General features: G+C 37.4%; 1 protein-coding gene across 1 annotated transcript in view; it reads left to right on the top strand.

The window, feature by feature from the left end:
* The window catches only part of LOC129101098 (early estrogen-induced gene 1 protein-like), a 33,629-nt gene extending 18,724 nt beyond the window's left edge, over positions 1 to 14,905 (top strand). Inside the window, exons 2-11 of the mRNA XM_054610738.1 lie at positions 876 to 996; positions 1,411 to 1,440; positions 3,386 to 3,502; positions 6,204 to 6,250; positions 7,443 to 7,594; positions 8,468 to 8,572; positions 8,688 to 8,883; positions 9,030 to 9,151; positions 10,441 to 10,510; positions 11,479 to 14,905. Of these exons, the coding sequence (XP_054466713.1) occupies positions 876 to 996; positions 1,411 to 1,440; positions 3,386 to 3,502; positions 6,204 to 6,250; positions 7,443 to 7,594; positions 8,468 to 8,572; positions 8,688 to 8,883; positions 9,030 to 9,151; positions 10,441 to 10,510; positions 11,479 to 11,524 (1,006 nt within the window). The 3' untranslated portion in view covers positions 11,525 to 14,905. The remainder of the gene's footprint in view (positions 1 to 875; positions 997 to 1,410; positions 1,441 to 3,385; positions 3,503 to 6,203; positions 6,251 to 7,442; positions 7,595 to 8,467; positions 8,573 to 8,687; positions 8,884 to 9,029; positions 9,152 to 10,440; positions 10,511 to 11,478) is intronic.
* The last annotated feature ends 361 nt before the right edge of the window (positions 14,906 to 15,266 follow it).

Below are 15,266 nucleotides of genomic sequence, written 5' to 3'. Positions count from 1 at the left end.
GATTCAACAAATAAAGTTGTCTCACAAATCCACATTCTTCCTCCTCCTGCTGGATGCTCCAGTGTTTCTATGACATTTCTTTTCTCCGTTCACATCAGCTTTTGTTGTTCAGAAACAAACAGACCAGTGACCCGGTTGGTTTTAACACCTCCTGCTGCGTTTCCATCGTCAGACACTTAAAGGTTTTGTCCTCTGGCATTTTTCTGACCAGGCAAAGTGTGTTTTCACAAAGTCTTTAGACCTTTGTACGCCGTTTCCTTGACAGGGCTTCTTGTCAGTAAAGCAGGAGGGAGAATCCAGAGAGACAAACGAGTTAAAATGTCAATAATGTCGTTTAATCAAGAATGTCTTCCACTGGTTCATAATCCTCAAACAAAAAGCTGCACTTTGAATAAGCTAGAACTGGAATAAATGTCAGAAGCCATGGGAATCAGAGAGCTTATTCAGTTCGTTTTGGAAAACGTTGCTCACAACATGTTTTTCTCAGAGTTTCTCTGACAAATCTGATCCTCAGTGGGCGATACTGGTCATGAGGCTGTGGGACTGGGACGACATAATTGGGAAACAAATGTGTAGTTATGAGGTCTGAGAGTAAAACAAATCAAACTGATGTGTTGCAAAGTCTTGAGAATGTTTTGGTTTGACATAAATGTCAGGAAAATTGTCCCCGTCTTTGCATAAATACGCACTTTTGGTTGTTTCAGTGTTTGTTTTATCGTCTCTGCAAATAGAAAAATGATTCATACTATCATTAAGTCTGCAGCTCAAGAAGTGAGCAGAAATAGAAAGGCATTTCAAAATGAGTAATTCATTGGAAGCACAAGAATACCAAACTGTTCATCACTTTGATTTATGTGTTTTTTGTCTCTTTACAGACAGGAAGTTCACGAGAACTGCGTTCGCTGGAGGAAGAGGTTCACCTTCATATCCAAGATGAGTGCAAACCCCCACACGGGAGTCCTGGACCCGTCTGTCTGCAGGGTGTCGGTCCGGAAGGTACGAGTCTCCGAGTATAAAAAGTTCAGTTATGCACATAATGCATCCTGTCATTATGTGCTGTATTTCTTCAACAGTCACTATGACGCATGATGAGGTGTCGTGATATGAAAGGATTTTGTAGAAACAGAAAGCTGTTCCTCAAAGTAAGGTATTTAAAAAGTAGATGCATCCTCTAGGAAACTTGTACAGACAGTTTTAAGACTTGTGGAGACGTTCTCACAAAAACGCCTCCAGGAGATATTTCAGTGCAGATTCGGTGTCCTCCTCTAAAGGAACCACCAGTGTGGTCTCCACGTTGTAATTTAAAACTCTCTCGCCTGGAGCCCTGTAATCTGAGGCCTCTGTAATATAAAGTTTGGATCAGTTGGCTCACCGGGGTTCATTACTGTCTTCCTGTTTTTCCCTCTGCAGGAACTCAAAGGAGGAAAAGCGTACACGAAGGTAAGAGCTGGTGTCTCCTCACCTCTCACGCTCATAAACACAGAGACGCAGTTACAGATGAGCTCCATGTAAACCTTAATGCAGTATCGTGTAAATATTAGCATTCTCTCACAGCATTTTGACGGTTGAAGCCAAGAGGATGACGTGACAATAAATCAAAAACCATTGCTCACATTTGCTGGGAATCGAGGAAACATCCTGGCAGCACCTCGCTGACTGTAACTCTAAGAGCTCCTGAGAAATGAGTCACGTCTTGTGATGGAAATTACAAGGTCAAACCCCTCATGAAGTTTATCCCTGGACGTTGTTGCCCGGCAGGAACCGCTTCCTCTGAGGGTTTTTTTCGGCCCTGTCTCCACTTAGGTTTTCCTTTACGGCTAAATATATACCCAACTTCCCTCCTTTAGAAGTTGGCTTCCTTTTAAATACACACCTATGAAAACAGAAGCTCCCTAAAGAAAAGAGGAACCTGGAGGATGAAGAATGGGAACGTTTAGCTGGAGAGGAGCTGATTTTTTTAAAATAACATCTTGATTGCAGTTTAGACAAAAGGCGGTTTCCACACGGAAAGAGGCTGTGAGCTTTGTTTTTAGGGGTGAAGGTCGTAGAGGCAGAAACCTTATCTGTGATCTGAGACTGTAATCAGTTGTTTTCCCAGCAGCCATTTTGAAATGTCATTGGTTTGTGGACTGATGTTTTTGAAGCCTTGAATTCCAAATTTGGCCGTCGCCATCTTGGTTTTTGGCCAGTGCTTTCTTGGATTTTTTGCAACCAGTGAAAGGAAGTGACCATATTTGGACTGAGGAGGAGTGACGTAGAGACGCCGTATACGTCTCTGGTGTTGACCTGTCAATCAGTGTGTAGCCCCGCCCTAAAGCATCCCCTGCTTTATGGTCTGTTTGACTCTAAATGGAGCATCATTTACTAAATGAACATCATGCTGTATTGAAGAAGACTTGAAACTAGAGATTGAGACCATAAACTCATGTTTACAATGTTTACTGAGGGAATAAATCAAGAGAGAAGTAGAGTCATTTTCTCATAGACTTCTATACAACCAGAGGAGTCGCCCCCTGATGGACAGGAGAGAGAATGCAGGTTTAAGACACTTCGGCATCAGTCGGTGTGGCAATATTTGGCCTTCCCCGCAAGTTTATTGAACAACGAACGCCTCGTTGACAAAAACAACAGGTTGTTGGCTGCAGAAGATTCAGAGACTGCAACGACCCTGCTCTATGGTTCATTGGTTGCAAAAACCAAGATGGGGATGACCAAAGTGCCAAACTCGAGGCGTGGTGTTTTAATCAGACTCCCTTTAAAAATATGAGCTCCTCTCTTTGATGTCCGTTTAGATTGACGTGTGGTTTTTTGCAGCCTGTCATACACATTTCAGAAGCTTGTGAGTTCTTTAACCAAACGATGGGTGTTGAAGAAATCTAGTGGTGCCAAAAATAAAGTGTGTGTGAACCATTAATGGATCTATGATTAACTCTTCTTCTTCTTCTTCTTCTTCTTCTTCTTCTTCTTCTTCTTCTTCTTCTTCTTCTTCTTCTTCTTCTTCTTCTTCTTCTTCTTCTTCTCCCCTCTCTTCTTTCTTCTTCCTTCTTCTTCCTCTTCTCCTCCTCCTCCTCCTCGTTCTCCTTCTTCTCCTTCTCCTTCTTCTTCTCCTTCTTCTTCTCCTCCTCCTCCATCGTCTTCTCCTTTTCCTCCTCCTCCTCTTCCATCTTCTTCTCCTTCTTCTTCTTCTCCTCCTTCTCCTTCTTCTCCTTTTTTTTCTTCTTCTTCTTCTTCTCCTTCTCCTCTTCCTCCTCCTCAATCTTCTTCTCCTTTTTTTTCTTCTTCTCCTCCTCCTTCTTCTTCTCCTTCTTCTTCTCCTCCTCCTCCATCTTCTTCTTCCTCCCTCCTCCTCCTCCTCCTCCTCCACCACCACCACCACCACCCTCAGCTGGGCTTCACGGACCTCAACATGGCGGAGTTTGCTGGTTCTGGCTCCATCGTACGCTGCTGTTTGTTGGAGGGATACGACACCAAGAACACACGGCAGGACAACTCCATCCTGAAGGTTAGGACCCGATAATAAGACGGGGGGGGATTTATTTTACACATCTGTGCCCTCGTCGTTAAAACAAACCTTTAATTGTGTCATAAATTTCCAGCCTGAAGCGAGCTCGATCATTAACTCTGAGACTTTGACATTTGACCCTTTTTCACTGATTTGCTTCCAAGAAGCCACCAGAGTGGAAAGGTCAATGAGTCTATTCATTTTCCCCTTTTGTTATGTAAATGTTGTGACGTTTGCTAAAGTACTTTGGTTTTTCTGTCAGAAAAAATATATATTTTGGTAGTTTTAGTTCCATCTAGAGCTGAGAGAAAACTACATATATTTGATCAGCACATCTTTTGTTAACCTTTTAAATATTTGCTGCTTTTCTTTGTCTTAAGTGATGCTAAACTGGATATTTTTTCAGTTTTTTGAACATTTAAAGATCATCACTTTGAGTTTTTAGATATTGTGATTTTTATTTCTCACCATTTTTAAGACATTTTATTGCCCACAGATAAATAGTTTCAGTCATAGTTCTTTCAGCTTTCAGGTTTGGTGGAATTTTTTTCAATTAATGCATCTTTGTTTATAAAAATAAATGAATAGAGTGCACAGGAGGAGCAATGACTGAATGACTGAAAACGAGTCTTCAGTCATTGAACGTGATCCAGTTACAATCTATCCTGATTAATGTCATTTTAATCTGTTGTTTGTCAGGAAACATTGAGTTTAAAAGCATAGTTTTACAATGAAATCTGTAAATAATGCAAATAAAGCTGCAACTAATGATTATATTCATTGTTGAGTTATCTGCAGATTATATTCTGGATTAATTCTTTCATTTATAAAAAAAATAATTAGTGAAAATGTCAAGTAATGCAAATATATATAATTTTCTGACGGAGAGAAAAAGCAGCAGACTTTTTTATTAAATATTTGCATTTTGGCTTAAAAACTGACTGAAATAATTAATTGATTATCAAAATAGTCGCTGTTTAATCATTACAGGCAGCCTTACCTTTGTGTTGTCTCTTGCTCTCCTGTTTGTTTTGACATTATCCATTTGTTTAATTCATAACTTATACAAAAGAAATCATAAACAAATCCATTAATCTGTTCCGTACAGACAAAGTGAACTTTAGATGCAGCTATCAGGATGTTTTTAGATATAAATCACCTTCAGATGTGATGAGTAGTCTATTCATTATTTAGCCGACCTACAGAATGAATCGATTAATTGACAATTAAAGTTCCAGCTTCTCTCATCTCTCTTTGTCTTTTTGTTTTAGACTGATAGCTTAACAAACATTTTATAGACGTCACCTTCCTGACATTCTATACACATTGATTAAGTCCGTAAAAACATTTTCATCACAAATCTATAAACTCTTCATGCAGCTGAATCAGTTTTAGTTTCTCTGTTTGTGAAGGAGTTTCTGTTTTTATTCGCTCTGCGGCGCCACCCGGAGTTCATCCACACAAACTGCTCCGTTAAAACAAAACCAAAGAGCCAAAAGGAGTCACGAGTCCGTTGTGTCATCTCATTCCTCTGGAGGAGTTCACGTTAGACTCTGACGTCAGAGAGCTTACTGGGAGAGCTTACTGGGAGAGCTTACTGGGAATTTAGTTTTTTATTAATGCTCAGGAAGACAAACAGATTGTTTTAGTTTAAACAAGTTCACTGTTGCTTCTCCAATAACAAAAATAAAGCTCAGTCATTGTTGGAGTTTCTAGCTTTACGTATTTGATCTTTTGTTTTCTGACTTATTTTCTGTTCTTTTCTGCAAGTACATTTAGTCAAGTACTGTACTCAGGGACTGTTTTGAGGTACTTTACTTGAGTATTTACATTTTATGTTACTCTAGGCAAATATTGTACTTTTTAATCCACTCCATACATTCATCTGACAACTTTACTTTGCAGATGCGAATTATTAATTCAAAAATATAAATCAACTAATACTTTTTGATGTATTACACCATCCAGCAGTATATAAAGTAATTAAAACGAGCTCCACGGTTACCAGCTGCAACATCACGTAATAAAGACAATAATGCTTCAATAGTTTATATTCCTGAAATCTGCATAATGAGTACTTTTGCATTTGGTACTTAAAGTATATTTTGATGCAAATACTTTTGTTCTTTAAATAAGATATTAAATTCTGGAATTTTACTTATAACAGAGTATTTTACACTATAGTTTTTGCTGCTTTTACTTTTGTAAAAAGTACTAACTGTAAAACAGTACTATGACAAACATTGTACACACTGTACTGCTAGTAGTTAGTATTTAGGATGGAACTGGGACACAAAAAGTAATGAGGAACATTTTAAATACTACATTCAGCTCAGTTTTAGAATAAACTGGCTGACTATGTATAAGTACCTCATACAACCCAACTTCAAAACACCTGAACTATCCTTTAAATTAATAATCTGACTGAGTATTTCCTCCACCACTGTCCTCCTGTGATAAGGACAGAAATGTTGCTGTGATAAACAGAATCTTTATTAACTGATGTGCATGAAGGCAGGAAGAGGAAGGACAAAGGCTTCAATTCCACAACTATGGAAACATATTTAATAATTTAGTTAACGTAAAATCAGAGATGATAAAAGAGAGATAACCTCCTCTTCCTGTGGCAGTATAAATGTTTTTGGAACTGAAAAAGTGATGACATTTTGTGCTGAAATGTATTCTTTTCGTTTTATTCCAGGTGATCATCGGGATGACCCTCCTTTCTGGAGATCCGTGTTTTAAAACGTGAGTTCTTTAAATCGTGGTGATCTCTCTTTATGTCACACTGATTTCTATGAATATAGTTTGAATGATTAACCACATGTTATTCATCACAGAGCCTCCATCAAATCAAACTGTTAAAGTAGAATCCCATTTTGAAACATTTGACCAGACAAGGATCAGACTGGGACTGCTTGCATTGTGCCATTAATGTATTGTGCTGCACAGTGTTGTACAATAGTACTTGCTAAGTGTTGATTTGATGATTTTAGGCCACTAAATTGTAACAACCTGCCCGGGGAGTAAATAAAAATGAGCTCTCTAGTTTACTCTGCCACATTTCCATTGAGGTGGAAACCAAATTGTGGATTAATCTGCACTGTCCCTGGTAAATAAAAGAATGAACAAACGGAGTGAAATTTTATTTCATTTCATTTAAAATTTTACATTTTACATTTTACATTTTACATTTTACATTTTAAATAAATACATATATAAATAAATAATATAAATTTGAATACAGTCATTTCTACAGTCAGATTTATTATTTTACCCATACGCAGGGTTTTCAGTCTCACCTGGTTAAATTTTGTTTGTTTTTTTAATGCTTTTTATTGTTGGTATTTTGCCAGTTTGTTTCTGTCTTTTTGCAACCTTAAAGTTGAAAAGAACAAAAAGTTCTGGACTTAAAACTGCTGAATCTAAACCAAACCAGACATCTTCAACCTGATAAACTGGAGATATTTCTTCTACAGTTAATCCTTAAAACTCAGTATTGATTACAATGACGTTTCTTTCAATTTTGTAAAACAAATTACAACAATGAGAAGGATTCTACCTCTGTGTTCTAGCATTTTAAAAGTATTATTAATGCTCTGTATGGACAAAATAACAAATACCTTGTTTACTGAAACTTTGAATTTCATCAGGTTTTTAAACAAAATTGCAGACACATTTGTTGTAAGAGTTCTGCATAATGTTCCTGCCTGTATTCATCAGTCTCTTGATATTCGATGTACATTTCCGACCTTTTACCCGGGTTGTTAAACATTAATATTTGTGCTTCTTTGTTCTTTGTTGCCCTGTGACTCAGTTTCCACACGGTGGATACAATGACTCTTATCTGAGCGAGCCGAGCCAAGCAGCTCTCTGCTCATTTAATCTGTTCCAGACTGATAAGTTGTGTGTTTGTCTTGTTTTATTGTTTTTCCTGCAGGCCTCCCAGCACAGCCAAGTCCATCTCCATCCCCGGACAAGAGCACACCCTGCAGCTGGACTGTAAGGGGGAGGGGACGGCCGAGCCCGGGCCGACGGGAGGGGTTTCTCTGGGCCGAGCCTCCAAACCACGACCCTCCATCATCAGCTCAGGTACAGCTCACGTCTGGGAAGAACGATTTGGACTTAAAGAGGACTCTTTTAGTCGGGGTAGTAGTTTACCTGATGGATCTGGTTCTGAGCTGGCAAAATACCCAGTTCACTCAAACCAGTGGTTCCCAAACTGCGGTGTCGGGCTGTTATGGGGGGCGTGCAGAGCTAATGCAAAGGGTTATACATGATCAGAGGGGATATTTGAACAATAAACAAACAAAGAAATGTGCTTTGATGTTTCTGAAGCTGTCAAAGAATTGCAAGGTTTAGTTTTTCTTGAGAGTTTTGTGTCTAAAAATGCAGTTTTGGGTCGTTTAAATATACATTTTGCACAATAAATTGCTATTTTTAGATTTAAAAAAATGATTGAATTGATGCATAGGGAGCATGAATTGTTGAAGCATGACAGACAAATTATGTTTTCTTTCTTCTCTTTCTCAAGTTAGGGTTAAGTATGTTTAAAATAATGTTTTTGAGAAGGTTTTTCTGTCATGGAGAACTATCTGGAAGGGTTTAGGGTTTATATATTTACTTAGTTTTAAATCTTATGTTGTTGTAATGAACTTTTTCTATTTTAGTTTAATACTTTTGACTATATTTATCTTACTCTAATTGCTATTTCATTTTGCACTGGTGTCAGTATTACTTGTTATACACTTAATATGTATCACTCTATTGTTTAAATAGGTCTATATTTTTATTCTATTGTTTATTTTGTTATTCTTTTGTTGTAATCTTTGATCAAACTCTGGCACAAGAATCTCCTCATGGATTAATAAAGTCTATCTTTTCTTTTCTTATCTAAAAACCAAACATTTCAGATCAAAATAAACACACATGGTGGTAACGAGTTTCTTCTTTTGGTGCCTTCAGGTCTCCTTGAAGAATCCGAAACGAACCAGTACAGTCCTGCAGAAATCTTCCAGTCTGGTCACTCTCGTAACTCCAGCTACGCCAGCCAGCAAAGCAAAATCTCAGGTACAAGAATCACCAACAGACCTTCAATGTGAAGCTTTTTATATTTCTTTAATAGTGCCTTTTCCAAAACAGGGAATTAAACCCACGACTCTTATCTCCTCATGTCTCGCTGCAGGCTACAGCACCGAGCACTCCTGCTCCTCCAGCCTGTCCGATCTCACGCATCGCAGGAACACCTCGACAGGAAGCAGCGCCTCCGGAGTTTTGGGCTTCTCTGCTGACGGACCGACAGACGGGGAGAAGGACGCCGGACGTCCAGAGAGACCCCCGAGACCCCCAAGACCCGTCTTACCCAATAACCGACCCCCCAGGTACAGACAGGAGTCCTCTGGTCGTCGGATCGCTGAGATGTTGTCATGTTCTAACTCTTCTTCTTCTTCTTCTTCTTCTTCTTCTTCTTCTTCTTCTTCTTCTTCTTCTTCTTCTTCTTCTTCTTCTGCTGGTCGCTGTGTTTCAGGAGGAAGCTGGACTCGGTGGAGAGTCACCCCTGTTGGGTTAACGACACTCGCATGGATGCCGACGACATCGTGGAGAAAATTGTCCAAAGCCAGAACTTTGCAGACGTCAACAACACTGAAGGTACGGTGTGATAGTACGATCTGGATTCTTAGCTTAAGAAGATGTGTTGAGGGGAAACTTGAGGGAGGGTTCGCATGTGAGACAATCCAAAAACTGAGGAATTCTGCACTAACGGCTTAATTTAGAGCACTTTATTTTACTAAAGTACTGTATTGAATCATTTTCTTTGATTTAACAAAAGACTGCAATGTTGTGTTACATCAGTTTTATTTTGACTTCATTACATTTCTTATGTTTTCTTCTTGAGATGTTAAATTGTATTAATCCACTACATGATTGGACACTTTTTCTGATGGCAAAAATGTGCTTAAATTGGAAAACAAAGAATTAAAAAAAAAATTCAAAAGGAAACACATAAATCAGAAAATTTACGCTTAAGCACAGAAATCTGAAAAATGTAAACATAAACAGAGAAATCAGATAAAAAATGAAACATTAAAAAAAATCCAGAAGAATGTTAAAAAAAACAGAAATCTGAAAAAAAATAAGAATTAAGAAAAATGTAAACCTTAATGCTGCAGTCTAGAAAAACTTTGACTTTAACACAGAAATCTGAAAAAAGTTCTGAAAACACAGAATTTGGGGAAAATAAGACAGAACATGATATGACCCTAAGTTTAGTTACAAGAGAGTGAACTCTTCCAGTTTCTCCAAACTCCACATTAAACATCCAAAATATCCCTCAAATGGCAATAAGGTTAAATATACAAACAAAAACAGTATCATGGCTGTAAAGACTACATTTCAAGGATCATTTCTTGTCATTATGATCCATCCATCCATTTCCTTACGCTTATCCGGGGCCGGGTCGCTTATTTCTTGTCATTATGATGCACAACGAAATTCAGTTTTAGCCCATTTTCAACACAACATATGACAAACAAAACAAAAACAGTAGTACTTTCCTGTTGTGCATTTCTGGCATCATAAGAAATGTAAACAGCAGCAACATAAACTATTCTCTGAGCAGATAATATGGCCGACATCTTCACTTTTAAAATTCAACATAATAGATACAATAAAAAACATTGTCCATCAACTCTGACTGTGTTTGAGCACCTAGCATCATGATGTAAACACAGAGTCCTGCTCTCCGTCCTGCTGACCTCCCAATGTATCTCTCTGTGTGATGGTTCTACAGTTAATTTGACGGCATGTTATTGATGTAACTCTCTCACCGTCTTTGGACCGAGCTCTCCTCCTCCAGCTCTGTGCTCTGTCACCTTTTGATTGCCTTCTGGTTTCTATCAGCAGCTGCTAACTTTGTTTCTGTCTTTCTGTTTTTTCAGACAGCAACCTGCGTCTGTTCGTCAGCAGAGATGGAACGACTGCGCTCAGCGGCATCAGGCTCGGAAACAGGTGAGAACTCGACTCTGACTTCCTGTTACTTTCTGTCTCTCTTCCTCTTTCACTTCATTTTCTGCAGATTGGACTTCTAGTTCTTCTACACTTCTGCTCTGAATAAAGAAATAATCCCCAGTTTGTGTCAATTAAATAGTTTTCCGGTTAATTAAGAATGTGACAGAAACACAACAACGTTTTCATAAAAGCAATAACATTCGGTCATTATTCTGTAATTAGATTAATTCCTGATTTATTTTATGGTTTATTTGTGTTGCTTACTTTATGTTTATATTTGTTGATTTTCTTATATTGAGGTGAGAATCCTTCTATAAAAGTTAAGGTGTTTTTTACATCTTAACTGCACAACTAGCTTCTTTTTCTTTTGTTGTTGTCTGCTTTTTTTGTGCAAATTAATGAAATCAAAATTCTAAAAATCAATCAAAAAGCCATGATCCTGCAAATTTAAGAATATATTGCAATTTATCAAAGTTCTTAGCTCAGCTGCTTAACTTATTTACTTATATGTCAAATGAATTCCAACTGACTAGTTTATAACTGTTCATGTATATTTAAAGTTTAGTGTTTTTAGATTTTGGGCTCTATAAATACAATTTACTTGACTTAACCATTATAACCTGAAAAATATCAAGATATCATGCACATAACTTCATCAAATCTTCTGATATCATGAATCAGAAGATTATCATGAAAATATATATTTTTCAAAATGAAATGCCTTAAACAAAGCTTTTTTATGACTTAGACCAGTTTGACGCTGCACAATAAACCCTAATAATAATAATAATCTTTATTTATATATCACTTTTCTTAACATTGTTACAAAGTGCTTCACAACCAGAAAAAAAATGTATTAAACAATAATAATGAAATACAATATAGACACATAATAGTGTTATAAATGTATGCGTGTCATTAAATAGATGTGTAGCCCTCTGACTCCCGGTGTGTTTGTTTCCTTTCAGGGTTTCTGCAGGCGGGTACGAGCCCGTGGTGATAGAGAGCCATTAACCCGGCGGACATGTTGGACCCGTGGACGGTGGATCGTCCTCGTCTTCTGTCTCGCTGCTGGTTTTTCCCGGAGCTTCAGCCGGTCTGACGCCTTGAAGGGAAAAAAAACCTCGTCAGTTTGCACTTTATGTGAAGTTTGTCTGCACTCCGTTCAGATGTTTGTTTGAGCGGACGACTCGGAGTGAAATGCACAGAAACGTTTCTCTGATACTGCCTTGTTTTGTGTTTACCCATATAGATTTTGGATGGAAATCTTTATAGTCAATTTTACAAGTTAAAGGGATAGTTTGGATGTTTAGACGTGTGGTTGTGTGAGGTTCTTCTCCATAGTCAGTGTTTTACTACAGTAGATGGAGTTTAGAGAAACAGATGTACCAGCACGGGAACAAAGTAATGTTCTGCTGTGGACGTATTTTAGAAACCTAAAAGAATCAATATCAGTTTAAATGTACATTATATTTAGAATATTTTCACCTCTTTACTTTGCTGTCAGACAGCCTTTATGACGAGGAACTGAAGCCGTTATCTATGCTCTCTACAAAGCAACCAGACTCCATTCACAAAATGGAGTCTGGTCATTTTACATCGCAGAAAACGTGAGTTTCTGGTCTACTGCTGTCTCCATATGTTAGTTAGTTTGTGTTATTGTGTGACTTTGGTGAATATGAACGAACCCTTTAAAGGACCAAAGTCACAGAATATCATAAATGAGTCAGCTGTAGACCAGCAACTCCCACTGTTCTGCGACGAAAATGACTGATTTGGTCAATGGAGTCTGGTGAGGCTGTCTGACGGCTAAATAAAGAGGAGAAAACAATGCTCCCTTTACAAATGAAGCTCAAAGATCTGTTGAATTTATGTTGAATGACATGAATGTTATGTGCCATGATCAGGCTGCAACTAATGTAGATTTTTCCTCATCGATTTAATCTGGCAATCATTTGTTCTATAATTGCTAAATTGGTTAATTGTTTAGACTTTAAAATGTCAGAAAATGGTGAAAAGTAGTCCAGGGTGGGACCTTCAAATTAAAGGTAAAGAATTTCAAAAATATTCTTAATATATCAAACACTTGATATTGAGTCTTTTAGGTTTCTAAAATACGTCCACAGAAGTACATTCCTGTCCGTTTCTCTAATCTCCATCTACTGTAGTAAAACACTTCATACAACCACACTTCAAAACATCACAACTACCCCTTTAAAGTGATAAAGATACAGACATCAAAATCATCAAACGTTCTCATTTCCAACAAGGAACTGAAGCCGTTATCTATGCTCTCTCCAAAGACACCAGACTCCACTGACAAAAACAGTCATTTTACCTCTCAGAACACGGTAGTTGCTGGTCTACCTATTGTTGCCTCCATCGGTGAGTTTTATGTTATTTTGTGACTTTGGTGTATTAAAGTGTTAGTTTGGATTCACCAACATCACAGTGTAACACAAACAAAATGACAGATGGAGGCAGCGGTGGTTCAGCTACTGTTCTGAGAGATAAAATGACTGTTTTTGTCAAAGGAGCCTGGTGTCTTTGAAGATGTTATCCTACTGGGACTCATTTTAGAAGTTTATGGGGAAAAGGGTGACGACAAGGTGACGTGGTGAAAATATTATAGATATAGCGTGATATTACACCTCTATTGATTTTTATTTATAGGTGGACCTTTCTTTTAGGTTTCTAGTTGTGCAGCCACCGATACACTGTGGATTATTTTCTTGAACACGTCTGTAAGAAGTTAATCAGACTCATTTTTGTTGCTGCAAACTGTCTGACAAAATAAGGACGAATCTTTCCTGGGAGTTCAGTTCATGTGTAATGTTTTGATTTTGATTCAGGAGGGGAACATTTTAAACTTCTTAAAACGAGTCCCAACAGGAAACGTAACTTTCAGTTTCATTCATCACGTAACAAAAAGTCCTATATGTAAATTTCAGAGCCTATTGTGTTCCATAAACAGGCAGCACATCCAAACACTGAATGTGATTTAAGAGTTTAGAAAACCACTAAGCGGCCGTTAAGATGAAAAACGCCTTTTTTATGTTTAGTTTTAATTTGTTGCTCTTCCCCGTTGATCGGTGTAAAAGCAGTGGAACCACTTTGTGCCTGTAAAGTTTCTCTTGAATGATCCTAAAGCGCCATGAAAACTGTGATAACAGAGTGCTAGTGATGGTGAGGAGAGAAATGCCCTTTCCCTTTCTTTGTTTTTCTTTTGTTGTCCATTTTTGGGAAATCACGCTGCATGTTGCTGCTCTGTTGCTCCATGAAAGACGACTTTGTATGCGAGTTAGTTTCTCTTCTCTTCTTAGCCAACAAAAGTTAAAACTAAATGTGAGGTCAGCTGATAGACACTAGTTCTGTGGTACAAACTGTTCTGGTTTTATTTTGAAAGGTTTGTTCAGACTGTAAAGGTCTTTGTCGCCCCCTGGAGGAGCAACAAGTCCTCGCTCATTTGGTGTTTACAAGGATGTTTCCTTCATGTTTGTTTACAGATGTCTTCAGATGAACAAACACCAAAGAGGCAGAAAAAAAGACCAGTTTTGGAAATGTATTGTTGGCAACCAGCTGGCTGGTTGTGGCTTTTTTTTTTTTTTTTTTTTTTTTAAGTTTCCAAAGCAAATTTTCCTGTTTGGAGTTTGAACTTTTATCTTGTACAGAGTCTTAAAATCTTATTTTTCTGTTTGTTAAAAAGGGTGAAACAAGAATAATGATCCGCTTTTTAAATGCAGGTCACATATGTCTTGAATTCACTTAAATTACACGGACTCAAGATGATTTTCCACATCAATTTAAATAAATGAAAAAAATAAACTATTAATTTTAAGTCGAGCAACCGATTGCCGAAGCTCTGCAGCCCTAGTTTCGTTGCATCAGAAAAATAGAACAATCCCTCTTTTCAGAATATTTTCGCCTCATTTACAATAAAAAAAAAATCAGCTTTTAAGACTCTGTTCTTTATCAGTAAACTTTTTTGTACGGACGTTATTTTTCCAGTGAAGCTGCAGTTTTTCCAGCTCGTCGTCTCACGTCTCCTCGCTACAGCTCATTATATATGATTTGAATCACTTGTCTTCAACCTACTCTGTTTGTATTTTGCAGCTGTATGTTAATTATTAATCACATGGATGAACCACTGACCTTATAGTCTGAATTTGGGTTTACATCACCACAGCCTTTAGTATTCTTTTTAAAGCATTTATTTATATATATTTTTTTTGTCTGGAGGTTGATCATAAGCTATGCACACAACTCACCTCCCTGAGCTTTTTTCTTTTCTTTTAGTAACTCTAACAAATTATTGTATTGTAACAAAGCTAGTATAACCTAAATTTATAGAGAATCAAGTTTTTTCTTTTTGTTGGTATTTCTGTGGAAATTATTTCTAAACAATAAAAAAGCTAGTTTGAGTTTATTTCTGTGTCGTGTTTTTTATAATCAGTGTTCTATCATTCTATGGCCTGCATCCCATTAAATACTGTAACTAGAGTTTACATTCTGCATTTATACACTATGTTTAAAGAGCGATTATAATGTTATTTAGACAGAATATATTAAAATGACAAAAAAAGGAGTATGTTTCAGTTGTGAAGGAGAAAAATATTATTTTATATTTAAAGTAAGCCAACTTTTGTGATTCTCTTCCTCCAACCGAAGATGGCGCTCTGCACAACATTATTAATATTATTAATATTACTGTGCACAGATTCTCTGTAGATGTCAGCAAAACTGCCCTGGAAGCCTT

Source organism: Anoplopoma fimbria, chromosome 13 (genome assembly GCF_027596085.1).
Source record: "Anoplopoma fimbria isolate UVic2021 breed Golden Eagle Sablefish chromosome 13, Afim_UVic_2022, whole genome shotgun sequence".
In the NCBI taxonomy this organism is placed as follows: Eukaryota; Metazoa; Chordata; class Actinopteri; order Perciformes; family Anoplopomatidae; genus Anoplopoma; species Anoplopoma fimbria.
Note: the sequence above shows the minus strand (reverse complement) of the source record. Positions and strands in the feature narration are given on the sequence as shown.